The following is a 22,682-nucleotide window of genomic DNA, read 5'->3' as shown; positions in this document are numbered from 1 at the left end:
TGCAATAGAGAATACACATCAAAACTGTTAACAAACGACTATTACGCGCAACGTTTTGTGGAATGTGTGTTTGCTTTACTAACAGACATCCGTAAAATTAACCTTCTTCAAAGTTAGTATCAAAATATAAATGTCCCTTTACCTTTCTTCTCCATTTGGTTACGTGGTAAATAATGCGAACTTGTATGCAACAATGTTTACCTTACAATAGATGAAAACATGCTTATTGTGTATAAGAACGCCCTAATACACTCTTTAACTATCTATGCCCGACATATTTTATTACGTATTCCCCGTTCTTGACGCTGGCGATGTTACAGGGGTCCCGGATGCCCTTAATATAAAGGAAGCTTTGACTTACTTTAGCGCAATAATTATTTGATTATATTCGACTCTGATGGCTGTCGCGTATAAAAGGATCTTACCTGTCTCTCGGATGTAAGTCTATGATAATTTCGTTGCCGTTCGCTGTCGGTTACAATTCTGAGAGCTAATGAATTCTTGTAGCGAAACGTGGGCTTATTATCACCCTCGAGCATCTAAAACCGTCGCAAAACATATTGAAATCGCAAGCCAAGAGGAAGACGTGCTGCAACCAAGCCTGGGCCCTGAGCCTAAGCGCCTGTCACTGTCTTCTGCTTGGCTTGCAATTTCTATATATTTTGCGGCGGTTTACATTCATTGATCGTTGGAATTATAACCAGCAGTGAACGGCACCTAAATTACCCAGATATCAGAAAGTGAAGACAAAAGATATCTTACTGTTCTTATGGCACTGCGGCAGTTACATCAACTGCTCTGGCACTCGACCCAGTCCACATTACCTTCAGCCAAACACATCCGATTAATCTATAGACAATCTATTTCACCGTAAAGGCATTGGCACAGTTATGCGGCACTAACAAATGTTCTCATTAGGTGAATACAATAAAAGAGTGAAGGAATGCAGACACTGAGGGAAGAAGCACAACCATAATGTGCGAAATGCGGCGGAACTGCATCCGTAATTCCTGGCATGTAGGTTGAGATGGCTGTATAAAACATTGCTTTACAGCATGGAAGGTGGTAAGAATATATCACCAACTAACTTCCCTCGTCCGCACACGTACACAGTTTACCGTTCACAAGCGTCACCGATTTTCCGTTATTACAAGTAATTGACAGACTTTTCAGTTAGAGGCACACGCACTCAAGCGTGAGTAATATACGAATGCAAAATTGCGCACGTCTAGAAGAGAATAATCATTACGTGTTTGAGTTACACTGTCAAAGCAGGTTTAGTACATCGTGCAGGCCTACTAAGGGCTCCCATCAGCGAATCGTACCATGACACGCGGTCTTTGATGGGCAAGAGAGAGACAGAGAAAACTTCATGAAATGTCCTTGCTGGGGTAAAGGAGGGTGGGGGCCGGGAGACTAACCACACCAGAGCTCCCCTTCCTCAGGCGGCGGCCAGACGTATCATGCTAGTTCACGAGTAGCTAATTCTGTAATAATTTGCAACATATATTCTGCACAGAATGTACCGCACATTAAACGTATAGTAGACAGTTGTATTAGGCACTACAGTTCAAGAAAAGTGGTAGCTAATGTAAGCTCGCAAATCATTCGCCATGGTCATAAAAACAAAGCTCGAACATAAATCATTTGTGTCCCGCGACATTTAGTCGCGTCGGGACATCGAGGAACTGTCAAGCCCTTTTCTCACAACCTGAAATAAAAAAAACTATACATGCTGTAAATGTGGCTGCTATTAACAAAAGGCACTAAGAGTTTGCTGTTGGCGTAGTGGCCAGGCGGCAACGGTGTCATTCAAAGAATGTGCACTGTCTTTCGGGATTCATTCTCGATCCCTTAGGGCAGTTAAAAACTTTAGCAAAAGGCGGAAAGTTCCTCACAACTGCATTACAGTCTGGCGTTACAGATACAAGGGCGCTGGATTTCTTGCAAGTCACGTAACAAAGAGTCATGAGGAACACCTTTTCTTCCGAAAGGTCCTCACGAATGGCGACGGGTTGGCTGTCGTTTGCGAGGGTGTCCAAAAGTGCTGAGTACGCAATCTCGATAGCGGGAATATGCGGAAAAGCGCTCCCAGATTCTAAGCAGGTGCTTCTCTCTAGGAAAGCTTTCCTTGAAGATTCGCTGAGGAATGACTCGGTAATTTCGCCTTCCCAATTCCACTTCAGGCCATCATTTCCGAAGGATTTCACAATTTCTGAAGCCATCAAGTGCCCGAGGCCTCCGTAGAACATGCCTTCCGTTCCGTCATTGTAGTACATCGGTCCGGACAAGGCGCCAAAGGCAACCCTTACGCTATTGGTAAGTGGATCGTAAGCGGCGTAGGGTGGAAAGAAGCTCACTCTGCCGTAAGCCTTGTCTGGAAAACCAGGGAATCCCCTGCCTTGGCGACGGCTTCTCGAGGCGTTGGCCCAGAACCCTCCGAAGGTTGGCTCATGAGCAGTGAAGTTTTTGTAGAATTGTTCTAGCTGATCATTCTTTAGATATTCACTTGGCGGCCACAGTCTCAAAACCAGCCGGTTTAGCTTTCTCACAATCATCTTTTTACTATCTTCGTCCAGCCAGTGGGACGCTACTATCTTCATCACTGCTGTTTCGATCAACTTTTTATATTTGGCGTCAACCAGGTTCCTTTCCTCGATGGAGAATCGCGACGCATACGCTAATGATGACACCAGCTGCTCGTAAGAGATTTCTGTGCTAGAGGCACAGTATGCTGGTCGAAGGAAGTGCGCCCTGTCAGGCCATACAAAGCGAGGCAAGAATAGCCGCTGGTCCGCTTTTGGGCCATGGACCTGTACAAATATCCAGGAGAAGTACCTCAACAATTGCAGATTGCTGTAAGCAGACAGAACGCCACCCACAGTTTTGAAGAAGGTTTCGTCGCTCACTATGACTTCGTCATCAGCACTAAACGTCTGGCCATGACCAGTGTTGGCGTTCACTGTCGTCAACCATCGTTCAGACGAAATATTTCTCGTGTATTTGCTGATACTGCGGAAGGGGAAGGAGGCTGGCTCCTTCACTGGTGCTTGCATTGCTTTGTAAAATGTTACAAGCAGGTCCATTTCTGTGCGAGCAAGCTCATGGACCGTGTCTTCGTTTGCCATCTCTGCATTGTCATTAGGATCAAGAACCTTATAGAAAGCCTTCCAATAATCGTAGTAGGTACCGGCTTCACGAACAACATGGTGCTGCTGGAGATGAGCAGGTAGCGTGATTGCTGGTGCTAGAACGAAGCGCTTTTTTAGAGAATTCCGCCTGTCGAAAACAGTCGCCCTAAACCAAGCGACGTCTTCAAAGTTGAAGGACAAGTATATCATAACAGCAAAGGCGTCGCTTGCTGGTGGGGGATCCTCCGGCCAAGCGAGTCCGATATCGTGCATTACGTCCATTAACTTGTCGACGCTTGTACCGTACCCATCCTTATCAGCCATACAGGCGCTGTACATATTCATCGGCTTCCTCCCAACAGGCAGTTTGAGGGCACCATCGTGTAGCGTTTTGTTAAATTGCCTGAACCAAGTGTACATCAGATCTTTCATAGCTGACTCACCGAACTCGTAGTGCAGTGGTTGGCTCTTCCACGCGGAACATACGTAGGCATGGAAGTCATCACAAGGGTCGATGCTCCTGTTCAGGTGGAAGGTGAGGAGCGTCGCGTGGCTTACGCAGCCTGTAGTGCTGCAGATGACTCGTGGGTTGACGGTAGAGCTCTGTGTTGAATGCAGGAGCACAAGTACCACCGAAAAGGCTCCCAAAATTATCACAGCAATGGCGATGACCACGATTAGAAGGTTTCTGAAGGAGGCAAGGTTGTCGACGGTGGGTAGTCTTGGTGACTTGTGTGCCTGCGAATGAGCAGCGCTGGTATTAAAAAATTTTTCGCCTTATTTTGAGTCCGTGTTTCAAGGCGGTACTATGAACGATATAATTTGGTGTTCTTGCCGGTTAAACTAAATTTCAGGTTATCCTTTAGGCGCTGTTCTTCAGTTGTTCTTTAAAACAATTTTGCAGGAAGGGCGCTTCAGTTGTTACAGCTCCTAATACTTTGTTCCTGTCATAGGTACATATACGAACAAGAATGCAGAGGAAAAGCCATGCCATACCATGCATAACATGGCATGGCATGTTTGTTTTCCATGCTCATCTTTCTAATAGCAATTTGTAATTTTTCAAGGCGTACTATACGGCATTACTTGCTGGTAGTTTGGTGTAAACAAAACGCTTTTTCACTTGCAGCACCTATAGTGATTGCAAAACTTTTTAAAATGCACTCAAATCTTGCCAAAGTATAGCATTTGTGATGAGGTTTATTGCAGTCGTCAAGGGGCAGCCAGAAACACAGCGGTAGCAACGGTAGCTCAGCTAGATGGGCGAAGTGGCCGCGAGACATGCGATCGGTACAGCGCTTTCTACGGTGTCGTTCTTGTTCATACAATCGGTCCTCCAACCCCCCACACCCCCGGTTGAAAAGGAGCCATCCTGGTGACCTCCGATGGCGACGATACCATGGGCTCAAAATAAGACTTGATTTTGTCTGCGTGAAGAATTTGACGTCCACGGCGATAGTGGTCACTTGAGGCCATGAGGTGCTCGACCATGTATTTGACAGGCAAGGTTTGGGCAATGATGCGATAAGGACTATAAAATTTCTCAAAACGTTTGGAAGAATGGGCAGGACAGTTAGGTGGGACCCAGAGCCATATGAGGAATTCAGGTGGGTAGGTGGGGGGAACAGTTTGGTGGCCATCGGGTCGATGCTTTTGGCGGTGTTGGTCTGTGGTAGTTGGTTAGCTGACAAGCTGCGGACATTACTCGGCATGCTTAGTGGCGGTGGAAACCGGAGTACACTTCGAAGCTTCTGGAAGGCATGTAACTATTGTGTCGATGGCATAGGAAGGTTCAAGGCCGTCGAGAAGGAAAAACGCAGAGAACCCGGTTGAGGTTTGTTTGGTGATGTTGTAGGCGTACGCTGCGAATGGTAGCACAAGGTTCCAGTTAACATAATCCAAGTCGACATAAGTCGACATAAGTTGCCACATAAGTCACGATAACGTCTATTACTCTTTTCATTACTCGTTCTAGGAAATTCAACGTCATCGAATCGCTGCCATGTGTGGGCTCGAATTGATATAATACCGCTGCCTCCTTTCGAAGTGCCCTACGAGCTTTTTTTCCACGAGTTACAAACATACAATCCCTCTACTTCATGGCACAATGCGTATGCTGTAGTGCACTGAAGTTGTTAGTATGACTAGAAGCGTTAGTGGGAAAAAGTTATATGCCTGTTGCCATGCTTTCCGGGAAAAAAAGTAAATCGCTCACGAAGTTTATATCTTGATGAAACAAAGTAAATGTCAGGAGTGAGAGGGTGCGGCAATTCCGAGGATTGTGTATGAAAGGAGCTAAACCATCGCTTTGGGCCAGTTTACAGGCGTCATATGAAACGGTTATAAATTGTCCACGCTTCCCTGGGAGGACCAGAAACGGCAACGATTTCATATTTCTTGCAAATGTAGGTCATCCTATGGGCGACGTGTACGGAAAGTTTCATGTCTGAATGATTTACATGCTATGAACATAATTACTAAACACTCATTCGCAAGTTTACAAGAATAGGATCAGGAAATCGCATATCACACTGAGCATCACGGCTTTCGAATCAAGCATGACTCGATTCAGCAATAGGCACACCTAATTTAAAATATTGAATTTCCTTTTCTTCCCACTGTGCTTCTCTAAGGTGCATATTCTTTTTTTTTTTTTTCAAAGCATGGCGTCGGTAGTCTAAGGGATGGATGGTAAGGTGTTATCGCAACGACGACACGAACGCGACAGGGAAGGAAACTGAGAGCACACGAGCGCTTGCTCACAATTATATTTTTTTTAGTGGAGGAGATGGAGAACATACAATTACCACACAATGCAAAAACTAACAAAAATGGTCACTTGGACGCTTAGCAACGATTAACAAACTATTCAGTGAATTTGAGACGTGTTAACCAAGGAAGCGAATTCCTTATCTGTGGGACAATCGTGTTTATAGGTAACACATACAGAGCTTTTTCTTTTGACGTGGAAGGCCTCTATCACTTCGCGCAATGCCTGATTAGAAGGCCTACACGTAATGCTCTTATTCAAAACATCAGGAGCAAAGCCGCATGAGCAGCAGGTAACGCTCAAACGAGGATGAGTGGATGCACTGTATGAACATTTGTGTTTCCTAAGGCGTTTTAATTGCGTCGGGCCACTTTGCCACACATGTCTTGCAGGCTCTCAAGAAGAAGCGGTGGAAGCTTTGTATGAGACATAGTGTAATTTTATGCCGGGCTCGACGAGTCTTGTTTGGGGGGGCATGTTATATTGTCGGTAGCACACAAACACCCGCCATAGAAAGCAGAGAACTAATTTGTTTTTCTTTCTGTGGCGACTATTCACTTTCGACATTCCATACGTCTTTTTTTTTCATTTTTAAGCATATACCTTGTTTTTTGGAGGGGGGCTGTATATTATAATCATATTTATTCAGTGTCTCTTTACAAAAAGCTAGTTGTGAGTGAACGCCCGTGTGAAAGCTCAGGTGGATTCAGTGAACTCGTGAATATATCCTGTAGATGCCAGAAAACGCCTGAAGAAGCAGCGAGCAAGTGGCTTTACGCTCGCGCACATATACACCGTGCTCTCGATAACGCCAAGATGAGGTTCGTACAAAAGCGCAGCTTCCTTTACGTTTCGAACCGCCACCAATTAATTTCACCGACTAGTAGCTCAAGACGATGGCTGTCCCTGCTATTACCATTCGGGAAATTCCGAATTTCAGGATCTTCGAAATGGTTGGGGGGGTTGTAGTGGGCATAATACTACCAGACTGGGCAAATCAAATTTAACTGCTCAAAACTTAGCGGCGGGCGTGGCTGATCCGTAATGGACTCTTCCGGTCACTTGGAGATGTGACAGAAAAGCTGGTGGCCTAGAAACAGACGTTTTTCTTCCTGAGTACTTGTTTTTATATTCTTCGGTGCACTGCTACTGTGGATATATCCCAACTCCCCCGGTTTCTCAAACATCAACAATTGACAGTACGTGATTCGGATTCGACGACCTGAGAATCGCAGGCTGCTTTCTAGCCACATATTCCAAAACAGTCTTATTGGAGGCGGAGTTACCGCGGGTTGTTGCAAGCTTGAGCGGGTATCGCCACGAAGTCGAGGAGTGTGATTTGCTGCTGGACAGTCTTCAGATTCCCTAGTCGACTCGCCTAGGGAAGGCGACGGGATTAAAAGCGGAGACTTTTCGAGAGTGAGGACAGAGGGTGCTGATGTGAACTTGGACGTTTAACTTGCTCCTGCATGAAGTGGGCTTCCGTACTGGAGCCGTGTAACTCGGCCAATAAACCCTTTTCTTTCATTTTCTACAACCTCACGTAGCCGTCGATGGGCTTAGTAGGTGTTCCTTTCCCTAACGCAACCCTAAGCCACAACACTGCGTAATATAATAACCCAGCTCGTGCCTCGCGTAATTTTTCGTGGCGTTTTACGTTTCATATCTGCCTGCGTCCACCGATTAACCCGTCACCATCCTTCGTGTACACAAAACGTAAGCAAGTAGCTGCCGCTCAAAATACCCCGTTAGCATGCAATAAGCTCTTTGAAATCTGGAAGAAAAGCACCATGACAGGTAAGGTTGCAATCACTCAAAGCAATTTCCATATGCACGACAGTGTGAGAACACATGTAAATAACGTTCCGCAAAGAATGCAAGTCCGCTTCCAACGCTATTAGATTTAGTTGCCTAGTGTCGGTTTTGTCTTGCTTCTGCGTCGGGTGCTAATGACGTAATAATCACTCAATGACTCCGTACGAGACGAGATGAGCTGAATATTGGCTCTAAATATACGAAGCCACTATATAAGCTGCTATGCGTGTGCCAATGTCAATGTCATGTGTTACTTTGAATCCAAGCGACTCACTAAATGTTCCAAGTCACGCAGGCTAATGCGCTTGTAGAGTCGGCTCTTGCGGGACGACTTGATCTGTTTGCTTGCGACGTCGTTCGCAGCACTGGTCTTCGCCACAGAAGCCGCTGGACAGGAGTCCCGACGAAAGTCACGCCGCTGCTCCTCACTCGTGCCCGTACCCGTGGTCATCCTCGCAGAGGGCTTACGAAGCAGCTTCTTCATCGACGTCTGGTTAACGGCAGCTGCCGGGATGTCGATGCCATCCGCCTGAAGAGACGAGGGTGTCCTTGCTGTGCCCCGTTGATCCGAAGAAGAAACAGCGCTGGTGTCGGCTGTCGTCACGGCCGCAACGACGGGGCTGCATTTGGGCATTTCAGGCCTGTGCTCACCATGACTCGGAGGAAGCCGTTCTCCCGCTGTGGTGACCGGCAGCTGCGTAGGCAACGCGGCGAGCTGCGTTAACATGACTGCTATGTGGACCATGCATATGACATGTAATCGCCTTTTTTATTCATCTTTTTTTTTACCTCCTAATTTTCTTTGTGTTCTCTGTTGCTATGTTAGGCTTATCATCGTCAAAGCACATATGCATATAAATCACGTTTGTGGGTTTAGTGGGTCAGAACGAGAACTTCGTCTTTTCTGCGGCATCTGCCATTCAAACATCTGATTCGGGAAGTTGTGTTTTTGTTACCGTTGTTTCCCATTTACATCATTTGGAATACTCGTAACGTGGTGGTATGACTAGCCGCGCGGAAACAGCCCCACAAATTCGTTCACATCAATATGTGCGAAATGGAACTTCAATGTAATTGAATGTCTTCAATGTTCATTCCAGAGAAAACGGCACTACGTACGTTTGTGCACAGCATAATTATAATGTTTCGGCTAGTGAATCAGCCTCATATGTATATATTGTAAAGCCCGCGAATACATGCGAAGTGCCTCGACCACATCAATTTTTGCGTGCATTCGCGGGCTTCTTTCACGTTCGCAAAAACACTCGTATGTGGCACGTATTGAGCATCAGAAAGCTGTATCGGGAGTTGTTGATGTTGCTCTACAATTCTCTTATCAGTAATTTTTCATTTAGTTAAATTAGTTAAGAAGCTGATTAAATCATTAAGACTATTTATGTAATTAGGTACTATGCTCAACATAATCTGAGCACCTCCAAGCGACGGCAAACAACATCACCTTGGTTCTGTCCTGCTACGTGGCAAATGGTTATATTTAAATACTGGTGCATGATAGTTACGACAACCTGTATAAATACATGGGAATATAGAAATCGAAATTCTGGCGAACCACTGCACTAAATTTGTTGACGCTTGTCGAAATTAAAGAAGGAGCTAAAAATCATGACTGTATGAAGCAGAGTTGTTGTAAAATTGTTGAAAATCGCAAAGTTATACAAAAGGAAGCTATCAAGTTTACAGCTTTGTAACTCGTCAATGAAAAATAAATAGCACAGTTTTGTAAACTGCACGTAATAATACATCTAAGGTAGGTACCAAATTGTTGAATTGTACACCACTTTGATACGCACCAATAACTTGTAAGACTTTTTTGAAACCCTTGAAAGCACTGTATCAAAATCATGTAAGGTGTAATTGCATATATCTGGTTTCGCCACTCTAAAGCTTTAACGGATGTGGTTGCCGAAAAGGGATATGTTTTTTTTTGTAGGGTTACGGATTTGTAAGCTTTGTGTCCTACGTTCTCGTTTCTATTTTTTTTTTTACACACGCTGATCTTTGGCACTATTAGTTTCGCCCGAAAGGTGAAGCATCGATTGCGATATTAAAGTACACTGACACGAAGTAAGGATAGTAGTTTTATCGACCGTTTAAATTTGGAAACATCCGCTTACAAACTCAATTAACAAGCACGGTGTCAGGGCGGGCAAGCAAACATGAAGACACCACACACGATGTATGCGGACAGTCGCTGTCAAAACGCTGGTGAGAGCAAGCGCAGCTGCAGCAGCGAGCAAAGTGTTCTTCTTGCGGTCTATCGCTTCAACGCAAGAGCGGCGAGAACGCCTCGCGCACAGAGGCATGAGCCGTCTGCAGATCCCTTTGGCACGACTGCGCCCGGTCGTGCAAGCTACGCACTTGTTGGCGCAGTCAAAGTCGGCCCCCTCCCCTCCCTCCTGCGCTGCCTCCCCGTTTTGCTCCACATATGACGCGCCAGATTGAGCCGCCATCGCAAGTTCCTTTTGCACCCGGCCGGCTCTGTACGAGCCGCAGGTGGCTTTCAAGACAGCGGCCAACCGCGCCGCCCCGAGTCGAAGGCGACACCTCCCCTACCCCATGTTCCCTACCCTCGGCAGACCTTGTCACCGTCGCAAATTGCTTTCAGCAGGATACAGCGCCGGACGCACGCGGGCCCATGGGCTGACCGGGGAAGAATGCTCCTCCCTCCCTCCCCTCACCCCGGAGCCTTGCGCGTGACGGAGACGGTGCGCTTCCTCTGTTTCTAGCGCGAGATTGAGCCGCGATCTCCGGCTCACCCTCGCACCCTTTCACTCGCACATACAGCATAGGGCGCGCGGCGTGCGGTGACGGTTATATCGCCCTTGGATTTTAACGCGACAGCGTTAAGGAGCTCATGTCGCAGAAAAGCCGGTGTTGACGGCGTCGGTGTCGGCGTCGGCGTCAGCGGCGTTGGCCGTGAGCGATAAATCCCAGAAGGCACTTCATAAATAAAAAACATCTTGTAAGATGGGCTGGTGAGAATCGAACCATGGTCTCCGGAGTGTGAGACGGAGAAGCTACCACTCAGCCACGAGTTCGTTCCTTCAAAACGGGACAAAATCGCCTCTAGTGAATGCGATGTTGCTTTAGAAACGTGCCGTAGAAAGTTATACTGCGGTGTATATCGGCAATTATGACCATGTAACTTACAGAAGTCGCAGTTTCACGAGTAGCGAAGTAGCGAATTTCTTCTGCGCTCTGCGCACACGCAGAGCCATCTTGCGGCAAGCACAGAAAACCCCCTCCTGGCAATGTACGGCGCTGCCCCGACACGTGGCGCGCCACTCGCCCCATGACCGCGTCCGCCTTCATGGCTCGTCGGGGCCCGGCTATCTCTGTCGATCGCGACGTTTGGCTGGCGTAGTGCGTTTGAGTAGGCGGTGCGAACGGGATGCGATAACGCTATCGCGTTCCACTCTTGAAGGCGAAGCTTAAGCGTCCTCCAATTTTTATACGGAAGCTCACGGCGACGGTGACGCCGACGACGGAAATGCACTTGCAGTGTCCATATAATTGCTATCGCAATAAAACTTCACGCATGAAATATGAATTCTGTTTGCTGCAGTCACCAGAATTTTATAACCAGGGGAACTACAACAAGCTGTAATAGCTAAGTTCAGATCACGTAGAAATTATGGTTTACAGAAACTAACATCACTAATACCAGAACTCCTGAACAAATACCCTAATATGTTAACTTCCTTATAGGAGAGAATCTGCCCAGTACAAATCAAGAAGCAAGGCAATTTATTTATTTTTTATTTATTTATTTATTTACTAATACTGCTATCTCATTTAGAGACATAGCAGAGGTGGGTTACATAACTTATGAGCTTATGAATATTGCTTTCTCACGTCTAGGTTCGTGCTGTGTGCTGTATTATAGACATCAATTTCGTGTATGATGTGTCTGTGTCTTTACTATAAAAAATATGCTGCATGTATAACAATCTTTAATTTGTTTCTCCTTCTTGTTCTTCCGAAGAGCAGAAAATAATAATCTTGTATTTGCATTTATATATGTGGCTCATTAGGATTGCATGAGCTATAAAAAAGGATTTAACTGCTTCCGCTGTTGTCTGGGTGACATAGCCTAGTCAGGCACCTTCCGGGCCTTTTGTTATGCCTCCCAAGACAATTTGTATAAATTGCCTTGCAGAAAAAATGAATGAATGAATGATAATTTGTCAAACCAATGTCTCAGCAAATAATTCTTGCGTTTTACATGCATTTCTATAGCTTATTCGGAGTAGACACAGATTTAAAGCCCCTCTTAACGCAAAATCTGCAGTGGAGATAGCGCTACAACAAGTTTTAAAAGAATTGCGTTTCAGATATTTAACATCAAGACTTAGCATGAAGGTGTTGTACTGAACCCCTCCCCTGTTTACTTCCCCCGAAATGTCATCAAAGAGAAACGTGTTGCATGGTATAGTACAATATATGAAATATTCGCGATACCTGTGGCGACTGTTGGCTGGTTTCACTGGCACGCTCAGGAACCGACGTTGAAGTATCAGAGCCGGGCGGCTCATTATTATCACCTCGCGACGGGACATTCTGATACGGGGTCGCATGAGGTGTGCGTATACCACCGGGTGGTTCACGCTTTTCGGGCGGCGTGGCCGTGACTCGTACAACCAGCTCTTGACTCTCGGCTGGGAGCCGCAAGCCTGTAGATGGCTGTACGCACTCCGATCTCATCGCAGGGACACGAGAGAGCCTAGCGCAATATACAGACAAAAAGAGAGAACAAGTAAAAAATGATGCACACAATACAGACAAAAAAGAACAAGTAAAAGATGATAGTACACGTTATCTTTTCTAGGTTAAGGGAAAATTAGCAGACAACATCTCGATAGTCAGTAGCCAGATATACCTCGATCGAAAACAAATATCGCACATTTCGTTAACATTCGTCGAAATCTGGGGCCCAAAAGTGCGTTACACGTGCTACTACTAAACCGTTGATATGCCCGCTAGACAAACAGCAACAACAGCAGCAGAGATGGTCATTCCGTCCATTCGCATTTTAGGTGTGATCTCTGTACCGCAGTTCCTCGAGGTGTATTGCATTTTTGTTGAGGAACTGACCCTTTTGAAATATGCGAATGGTTCACGAAACTTTCGTCGACATTTTCTGATTTGCTCGGGCAACTGGCTGCCAGTCTGTTACGTCAGATTATTTGAGCCTTATTATACTAGCAGTAAGCTTGACCAAGGGATCACGTTACTCGAGAGGCAGTATAGACAATGCGCCAAGTGACTTACGGGATCGTCTTGTTCCGTAAATCTGATGTCTCCGCTTTGGTGACCACGTGACTATGTTGCGTTGGTGCTGGCGGCTCTGAAAGCGCAGACGGCCCTCCCGATTTTGACGAGGACGAGGAAGTCTTGGATGTCACCTCGACTGATGCCTTAGATCCACGGCTGCGCCTACGGCTACGTTTCTTCTTTGGTTCAGACGTGCCCTTGAGCTCCGTTCCGTCTTCCATGTCCGACCTGTTCCGTGTGCCAAAGTACGCAAAGCTTGAGTATAACATTGATACCTAATGCCACCGACTACAACACTAACGAAGACTGTTGTTTTCTACCTCAAACTGTCAGCAGCTGGATTGCGGTAGGTCGTCAGGTTTTGCAACCCAGGACCACATTATCTTTAGCTCAATTGGTGTGATGTTATTTGAGGTGCGCTTGAGTATGCTATCATGTTATTTGTTGCTTTTTTATGTATTTACCTCTTGCTGCTTGTACTTATGCCTGCTTTCTGTATCTATTTAGAACAATTAGCTATAGTGATTTCTTCCTTGTTAAAAGTCCCTGTTGGAAACTGTGGTGTAAATGCAATAAATAACATGAGCAAATATATCACACATCCCAACTTCATTTGAAAGGTTTTGACAACAGTGATCGTCGGCCGATCGGATTATAGCCTAAAATTTGTATACAATAATCAAGGGAGCATTGTGTCAGAAGGAAGTTAAAGCCAGTTCACTGTGGTGGCCTATATATAAACTTTATATAAGCGATAAATATGAAACTTCGAGTTGATCTGAAGCGAGTTCCCGCAGCAGCGACAGGCAGTAGCCGCTCTCTCCAACACTAGACTTAGGAAACTTTATATGAAGTGTTTGCCTTTCGCGTTGCTCGAGCGCCCGCAAGCGAGCTTCTTTAACTACCGTCTCCAAAATTGGAGCCACGGACCAAACTCCTCTCCTGTCACGAGCACCCTTTTCCTTGGCTCTAGCTTGTTTTTTTTTTCTTGTTTTTTTGTGTTCCTGGTTTTCTTGCTCAGTGGGGCATTTCAAAAGACGGTTTCCCTCACTGCAAGTTTCACGAACATCTCCGCGCCGCTGCTACTGATGATTTGCTCGCTGTAGGCGCAGCGCGTGTTACTTTAGAGGCACCATGCTTGCGATGTCATTTCGCAGGCGGGCAGGCCTAGGTTTTCGGGAAGGAGGAAGCGCGTTGAGGGAGTCTTTACTCGATGGTCAACTGTCTGTGGCAACGAAGGAAACGCTCAGGGCGAAGCGCACACGTGACGGCTCTCCTGAAAATATTGCCACGGTTACGTTGGCGTTTTTTGAAGCTGGGGAGCGCAACCTATAGACACATTACTCCGTTCAGCACTTGTCTTAATGTAGAGCACAAAATGCACTACTCAGTGTTGAGTCTCAATATTAATATTACTATTTTTGCTTGGGTTTTTCCGGTTTAGGCGAGGACGAAGCCGTCAAACGTATCAAGCTAGGCTGATTCCACGTCTGCATCGACAAACTAAAGCTATACCGAAGTGGGACATAAGAACTATGCCGAAACTGTGTGGGACGACCTGGCGCGGTAGCACGTGCAGGACCTGCGTTTATGAAATGACTCCCTTCATTCATTGCCTTCATTGATACATAAAGTTGAGCACGAGGATGGCTATTAACACCGTACATCAACTAATAATAATAATAATAATAATAATATAAGGGCTCATAAGGGCTCCCGCTGGCCATCGAATGAGCAGAGAGCAGAAAAAAAAGGAGTGACTAGATATTTCCTAGGTATACAGAAGCACTATGTCAATATCTTTCGTTGCTTTATTTGTTGCAATTATTAAAAAAAGAATATTCTTGCCTTACACGTTTCAATGGCATTTTGTGAGGTTAAGTAGATGAACCAGCCCTGGTGGTACCCCTGTGCGCTTACGTACCTGGGATTCTGTCTCGGGTTCCAAGGTCGATGGCTCGTGCGGGAATGTCCAGCTTCGAGTTGAGCAGAGACAATGTGGTCCTGCGCAGGAAATGTATTTCACAGCGAAGCTGTTAAGGACTAGTTCCCTCAAAATCGTGTCCATGTGCAGATACAAAACACCCAATTCGTGGGTCGGTCCCGAAGATAGTGCAATGGCAGGCCGACCCGCGGCGGAGGTGAAGCAGGCATTAAGCACTCCCCATACGTGGGCAAATCCCGAGGATAGGGTAATACCGGACCGACCCGCGGCGCAGGTGAAGCATGCGTTAAGCACTCCCCGTACGTGGGCCGAACCTGAAGATAGTGCAATGCCGGGCCGACCCGCGGTGGAGGTGAAGCAGGCGTGAAGCAGGCGTTAAGCACTCCCCATAGATGAGCAGATCCCGAGGATAGTCAAATGCCGGGTCGACTTGCGGCGGAGTTGAAGCAGGCGTTAAGCACCCCCTCTACGTGGGGCGATCCCGAAGATAGGGTAATACCGGGCCAACCCGCGGCGAAGGTGAATCATGCGTTAAGCCCTCTCCATACGCGGGCCGACCCTGAGGATAGTGATATGTCGGGCCGATCGGCGGCGGAGGTGCAGTTCGCCATTAAGTGGCCCACATACACAGCTTCACTGGTCATTCTTCTTCACAGAGTGGATGGGCACTGAGTTTTCTTTTTTTCACGTTCGAATACACGAAAAGCTCACAGCGTCAGTTTCTGATTCTATGAGCCTACCTGGAACGAAGGATACGAGCCCTCCTCGAAAAAGCCGCACCTTGCTCTGGAACACTTCTTTTTCTTCTTGCGCGTGCCTCGCGACCACGCATTAGCGGCCATAGGGATGCCCATAAAATTACACACGCGTAATACGCATGAGCCAGTCGATTTTCGTCTGTGTCTATTACTCAGTAAAAAAGAGCCTGTGAATTCTTTTCCTGACGTTGCGCCGTTTGTAAATGCGTGAGCCACTTGCAACTGATAGATTACGTATACACTGATCCTGCCAGTCTGGAGCATCCACCAAAAGTTTCATCATTTAGGAAGCTCTTCCTGCGGACATCTAAACTACAATTCATTCAATTTGCGTTTTAAGTGTAATGGCCTACATATCGGATGTCAGGGCGAACGCTTGAAAACAACGTCGCCAGAGGCCCGCTGCTCTCGTTCATTTCTTCTTTTTTTCTCCATCCGATTGAATGACCTTCTTATCGTTTCCTTCATCGAAAGTTTATTTATTCTTAACTATTACTTTATTCAACCCTCTAATTCCTGTTTATTCACGTTGAATAGAGCCATGACTTTCGTTTTCATCGGCAAAGCATTTCCCTTTCTCTCCCTTTACTCCCACTTCTCTTGCCCGATGCTGATTAACTTCAATTCAGGGCGACCTCTGAGCTTCTGAATCACAAATCTCTCTCTTTTTGCCTTTCCCCACTTTTAGCATGCCGAATAGTTTGTTCATGGTAGGAGATTGCGAACAATGTTAAAACACCAACACGTACTTGAGAAAAACCCCAAAAGTGGGAAGAACTCCAAGGCGAGCCTTTTTTTAGCACATGGGCAATACACGATGACGCGGGTCCTCATAGGCACTGGGGCTAACGTCGTGTTAAGGGTGTCATGTTTAGGTTAGAAAAGCAATAATGTCAATGATGCTGTTCATGATAATGGTGATCCCTTACTTTGGGACCTTTGCGCAATGGCAAGTTGGCCAAGAAACGGGTGATATAATTATGAGAATGAAAAAGCAGTAGTATAATAATAGGCTCATTAAAGCAAGTAATTATTATTATTGTTATTTTAATCACAACATTTTGCTTAAGAATGGAGTAGCAGTAAGCTCGTGTTGTTTCATCGCCAGTGCATTATATCAAAAGGAAACGAAATTGAAAGCTGTAAAGAAGAAGGACGCAGAAAACAAGGGACCCAAACAAACCAAAGGGAAAGGGAACGATAGTTGCATGGGAATTTAGCATAAAGAAGTTTATTGTCGTAATAGTGAAACGATTTTTTACTTGTAAATATAATCGTGCATTCCTTCCTTCTTTCTTCCTCTTTATTCAAGACAAAATACAAAGAAAAATAATTTCGTTCACGAGGGAAAACCATGCACTACCTGACAACGCCATGTCACCTTTAAACCATCATCACGGTGAAGCAGACGTAAGCAATGAAAAGAAAAAGAGTCCTTGCGTTATATTTAAAAGGAATACCAGTAGGTCCAACGAGTCGAAATCTATTTAGAGCTAAGCTTTCGGTCAGCGCACGAAGAGTCTAAGCACGAGTATACAAACACACACACACACACGCACGCACGCACACACACATGTACACACACACATGCACACATACACACACACACACACTCTCACACACGCATGCACACGCACGCACGCACACACATACGTACACACACACATGCACGCACGCACACACACACACACACACACACACACACACACACACACACACACACACACACACAAGCGCAGGCGCTTGTTCAGCGCCCGCACTTGGCATTATAACGAGTTAAATGGTGTTGCTGACTACTGGCGAGTACGACAGACGTCGGGCTTCTCGGTTAAGCTCATTTTTTCTCGTTCTTACATAACGAGGGCCTCGAATCCGGCAACCGTGATGCCTTCAGGTAGCATGTGCGTGTTTATTGACCACTTGCCTTCCCCCAGAAATATCACGTCTTCGTGACACCTGTGGCAGAAAAGATGTTCCACATCCGCCGCCAAGTTTTGGGAATGGTGGCACTGGCTAACGTACACTCCCAAGGTTGGTTATAGTAGTAACACATGAATACCCACGATAGTGAATGGGGAAACCCCGCTGCAGTAACTCAATTGGTTAAAGCATCGCACGTGTAATGCGAACACGGGGGATCGTTCCTCGCCTGTGGAAAGTTGTTTTTACATCCACTTTCAATGACATTAATTTATCATTTCTTTAATTCAGTTAGTGAGTGGAAGAAATTTCCCTGTGTTTTCCTTGGTGTCCTTGTTTGTTGGCGTCTCATGATATGATTAAACACTCGTATGTCGCTTACGAAATCACCGTATATATTTGCATAAAAGCTGAAAACCTTTCTCATGTAATCACTTTCTGCCATTGTTTGCCGTATGTGCGAATCAGAGAGTCGGTGAATCGACTGGGAGAGAAAGAACGGTGAAGTCCAGGAATGTATCTCACTTGCTGCTCCTTTAGATTCCCTGTTGCGGCACCAGCTCGCATTTTTTTATTATTATTGTAGATGGACGTCCATTCCCTGTCCGTCTTGTGCATATCCGGCATACCTGATACAACAGCCTGCCCAAATGCGCATTAAGGAAAAAGCAAGAACATCGTTATTTTACCAATTGCAAGGTGCAAGCTTAAAGTACAATTGACAGTCGCGTTGAGCTGTCGAAGTTAGAACCTTAATATGACCAGCCACATGGTATTAGATGTATCAGCCTGACTTTCAAAATCATGTGGTTGTATCAGGGTTGCCTCAATCCGCGTGAATGCTCAGGGGCTGCTACTATCGGGAGATCCCTACTCGTTGTTTGCACTGCGTATATGAACACCTATTATAAGTCATCATGCGTCATGGTATGCGAGGTGGATGAAGCGGTGACTTGGAAGCTAATGCGAAGTTTTGTGAGTGGCAAAAAGAACATTGTCACCGAAGGTGTATATACAGAGGTGTTAAATATTGAGATGCGTGTTTAAGGCATCAGTACCTTTGATGAACATGTGACCAAATAATCGCCCCCATTGCTTGACCCGGATGACCACGGAGTCCTTCCACAGTCTATCGGGCTAGATGTCCATTGTCCTTTGCAAATGTATTTTGGCCTGCAAATGTTTTCGAGTAAATGCTTATATCCCAGTAATGAGCCAAAGTAATCGACAGGCGAAGCTACGAAATTGTCGGGGTTGGGGAGCAGTGTATTTGTCACCACACCCTTAGGTTGTCGCCTACTATAGACTTGTATATTGTAGTGAATAACGCTTTTTGAATTCTTTATCATCGCAATATGCAAAGGGAGGAAATAGTAACAAAACAAGCTCGTCAAATCTAATTCTTGTATCTATATACTTGGGGTCCGGGATTACCTAGGGAACAAATCCTTTCTGGATAACAAACAGAAGCTCTGTGAATGAATGGCACCAGTGTCACAGAAACTGCGCAAAGGAAAAACGGAATTTATTTATTTATTTATTTATTTATTTATTTATTTACCTAATAATAATAATAATAATAATAATAATAATAATAATAATAATAATAATAATAATATGACAACAAGCGTGTGCGAGTGAAAGAAAGCCCGTTAATCTACAAACATATGCCGAAAGAACAGAAGCGATACCTGGGTTCAAGACTAGTACAACAAAACTGCGTGCTTACTTGGTAAAAGTTTGCAGCAAGAAGTCCCACGGATGGGTCGGAGATGGTGCAACAATAAGTTCAAAGCGAGTGTTATAAGGCCAGTTTGAGAACAGTCGAGAAATCGTTCAAGTATTACCCGTGTTACCATATCGAAATCAGATCTATTGCCGTTTGATGTTTATCAGTTGGGTGCCAGTCATGATACAATTACAGCAGCTCTGCATAATTTTAAGATGTGTCCGTTGGGTTTCGCGGCTAGAATTGCCAATTGTAATGCACCATTTATTCGTGTTCTTTGCCAAATCACACTGTATTCTCCTTGCATGATCTAATGCATCATTTGGTTTCTTTCTTGCTTGCGTGGTAATTATCTCATATTGCGTGACCAATCGTTCTTGTTATCCAGAACTGAGGCCACAGCAACAGCAACAAAAATAAACACAGTCAGAATGTTCATGAAACAGCAATCAATTAACGTTGCGTGGAATTTGAACTGGTGGCTTTCGACAATTTCTGAGTGAACAGCGACACCCATGCAAGCCTATGTCGGTCTTTTCGAGCGTAATTTTCGTTGACAACCCTCCCCGCCTCTCTAACTGCAGTTCTAACATGCAAGCGGCACCTAAATGTCATAAAAACAAAAATGGGCCAACATACAGCTCTTTATCACTTCCTACAATTGCAATTCTGTGAGTGCCATCTTGTCATACGATATAGCAGTGGAGCACGAATCACCTAAGTATAGCAGGGTGGCTTCAACGGAGCCTTTTTCGTTTCATATTATTTCGGCAGCAGTTCGAAAGATGCTTGCAGTGTTGCAGTAGAGGCTATACTTTTTCTTCGTCATACGGTACCTCAAAGGAAGTGCCTCAAAGGATGCCGACGCTTCACCGTTTCAAGGGACGGACGACTTCCACCGAGCGGCAATCGAGTAATGCCTAATCTGATTGTGACTTTTCCGTACTTCTAGTGTTCCTCAGGGAAGCGCAGTCTGACAGGTGGAACTTAGCTCTTACTCCAGAGGTTTCCACGCATTACCTTTTGTGGCAGCAAAAAAAAAAAGCGAAAGAACGTCTCTATCCCAATATCAAAGCGCTGGTTTTAGCTGTCTTTGCGAGAAGTGCGGGCCCCTAATATAATTTCGTTTGGCTAGGGATAAACGTTTAGAGAAAACGGGGTAGCTTCAACGAAGCCTTTTTTTTTTTTTTGTCCCGCAGTGAATTTTTCGGCGATTGGACTTTCCTAAGGAACATTTCTGGGATATTTCGCGGCGATGGTTAAACTGTAAAGCACTGTTTTCAGGGTAACATGAACACTAGGCTTTACAGTAAGTCGAGAAAGCTTGAACACTTTTACTAAGGCATGATTTTCCGATATCATCGCGTGTTTCTGCAATAAGACTTGATACCATATATTACGTGGTCGCAATATTTGCTTTGAGTGTGCTCATGGTATCTGTTTATGGATGTACGTAGTGCGTGCTTCTTTTATGATTCGACGTTCACGTTCGTAGAGGTAGTCTTAATTTTGTTTCTTTCTGGTTCTAGAAGTCTTCGGTATATTCCGCTTTTTTTTCTTGCCCTCGTTATGCGTTTCGGACATGAATCTACGGCTTGCATTATGGCAGCACCAGTGCAAAGCTTTTGCACAATGTCAACAATGAGGCGTCACTCACTGCGCTCGTGATGCTTGTAAGTATAAATAAGGACCAATAACGTTTTTCTTCAGAAGATGCCCTCCCAGATTGGCGAGATTACAAAGAAAACAACGCCATTATTGTTGCTTAGAATGCTGCAGATATATACAAACGCGTTACTTCTGGCTTACATCGAGAGAAGCAGGATTAGTTTTGGCCAGGTTTGGCAGTCAGTGGTTGCAAAGGTTGGGATATGTGAACGCCTGAAATGTACACTGCGTGGAACTACGACGCTAAGATCACGTGGTATGGCGTGTTTCGCCAAGTAGGCCCTGTTTGACGCCTCCACTGTGTTTATTCCAAATTCCGGCGTCTTCAGTCATGGCATGGGTATTTGTGCATGCGAGGTATTTTTGCCATTTCTGTGCAGTAGTGGCAAGGAATAGACAACGAGCATTGCGAACTTCCATTAAGCCTTTGATTGATCCTCTATTAAACTTTTGGTAAACATTTTGCTTACCGGAAGCCCCTCCATTTTACTTCTGAATTAACTGTATCCCGGCAGACGACTACGTTGGTGATGGCAGTACCGTTTTTGACAGGATGTTTGAGATGGGGCGTTTCGATAGCAACTGTGAAAGATTTTTTTCCCTTTCTAGTAGCGCATGCATCCACTATTAAACTAGTACATGTAATTGGAGAGGTTTATTGAGTTCTTTTTTATGAAGAAACGTAGCATGACTGACTGTATAACAAATACACGTTTCATTACACTGTAATTGGATGGCTCTAAAGAAAATGCACAAAGAGTCATTCTAATACCACCTTTACCACCTTGACTTACTTTTAATCGTGCCTCCGACACCTTGGGATAAATGTATGTATGTTTCGCACATTCATCGACAGTCGATCACAATTCGCGACTGAAGTGGCTACGCAAATATGGGTCTCGTGCCGACAGATTTGTGCAAGCGCTGTTTGCGCTCGTGAAAAAGAATGATTGCACCTATACATACACTGAAGCTTCCAGTGGTGACTTTTCACTCCTGAGGCAAACATGGCCCGCCAGAGCGCAAAGCGCCGGGTCGCCTTCGACGTTGCCTTGTGTACACTTACACTGTCTTTAGTGATAGCCATTCCAGCAAATCCTATGCCATGCTTTCCTCTGCGCCTCTCAGGCGCTGATTAATCCCCGCCCCTTGAAACGTACACGAACTCGCACAATCATCCTCCCGTTTCTCCCCCCAGCTAACTCACCGCTAGAGAGCGGCCGGCAAAATGTAATGACTCTTATATGTGTGTGTGTGTTCTAAAGCTCCCAAGTGTCGGCTTGTAAATGTAAGCGAGAAGATAATTTTATGGCTTGATGGAAACGTTGCGGCTGTCGACTTGCAAGCCAATCCGACGTAATGAAGCCGGGCCAAGTCGAAAACACGCCACAGCTTCGCAACCCTCGCTGTCTTAAATAGCACCAGCACATCGCTCATAACTGGCTGTCATTCTCAGTCATCGGGAGCGCAGAAATGAAAAGGGGGATTAAAATATATTCAGCATTTCTGAAGGAACCCGCCTCTAACGAGCACTGAACCTGCGAAAAGCGGTGTAGGATATCAAGCCTGCGGGAGCAAATTAACGAAGTTATAATCACCTTCGGCATCTCTCTGATGCACAAGCCGGAATGTACTTCACACTTTATGTAAC

At 45.4% G+C, this 22,682-nt stretch overlaps 1 protein-coding gene across 1 annotated transcript in view; it reads right to left on the bottom strand.

The window, feature by feature from the left end:
- Positions 1-1,485: 1,485 nt before the first annotated feature.
- LOC135902095 (membrane metallo-endopeptidase-like 1) overlaps positions 1,486-22,682 on the bottom strand; it is a 39,775-nt gene continuing 18,578 nt past the window's right edge. Inside the window, exons 2-6 of the mRNA XM_065431997.2 lie at positions 14,936-15,015; positions 13,009-13,239; positions 12,199-12,460; positions 7,991-8,410; positions 1,486-3,869 (exon numbers count right to left, since the gene is read on the bottom strand). Coding sequence (XP_065288069.1) covers positions 1,809-3,869; positions 7,991-8,410; positions 12,199-12,460; positions 13,009-13,239; positions 14,936-15,015 — 3,054 coding nt within the window. The 3' untranslated portion in view covers positions 1,486-1,808. The remainder of the gene's footprint in view (positions 3,870-7,990; positions 8,411-12,198; positions 12,461-13,008; positions 13,240-14,935; positions 15,016-22,682) is intronic.

Source organism: Dermacentor albipictus, chromosome 1 (assembly GCF_038994185.2).
Source record: "Dermacentor albipictus isolate Rhodes 1998 colony chromosome 1, USDA_Dalb.pri_finalv2, whole genome shotgun sequence".
Taxonomy (NCBI): domain Eukaryota; kingdom Metazoa; phylum Arthropoda; class Arachnida; order Ixodida; family Ixodidae; genus Dermacentor; species Dermacentor albipictus.
Note: the sequence above shows the minus strand (reverse complement) of the source record. Positions and strands in the feature narration are given on the sequence as shown.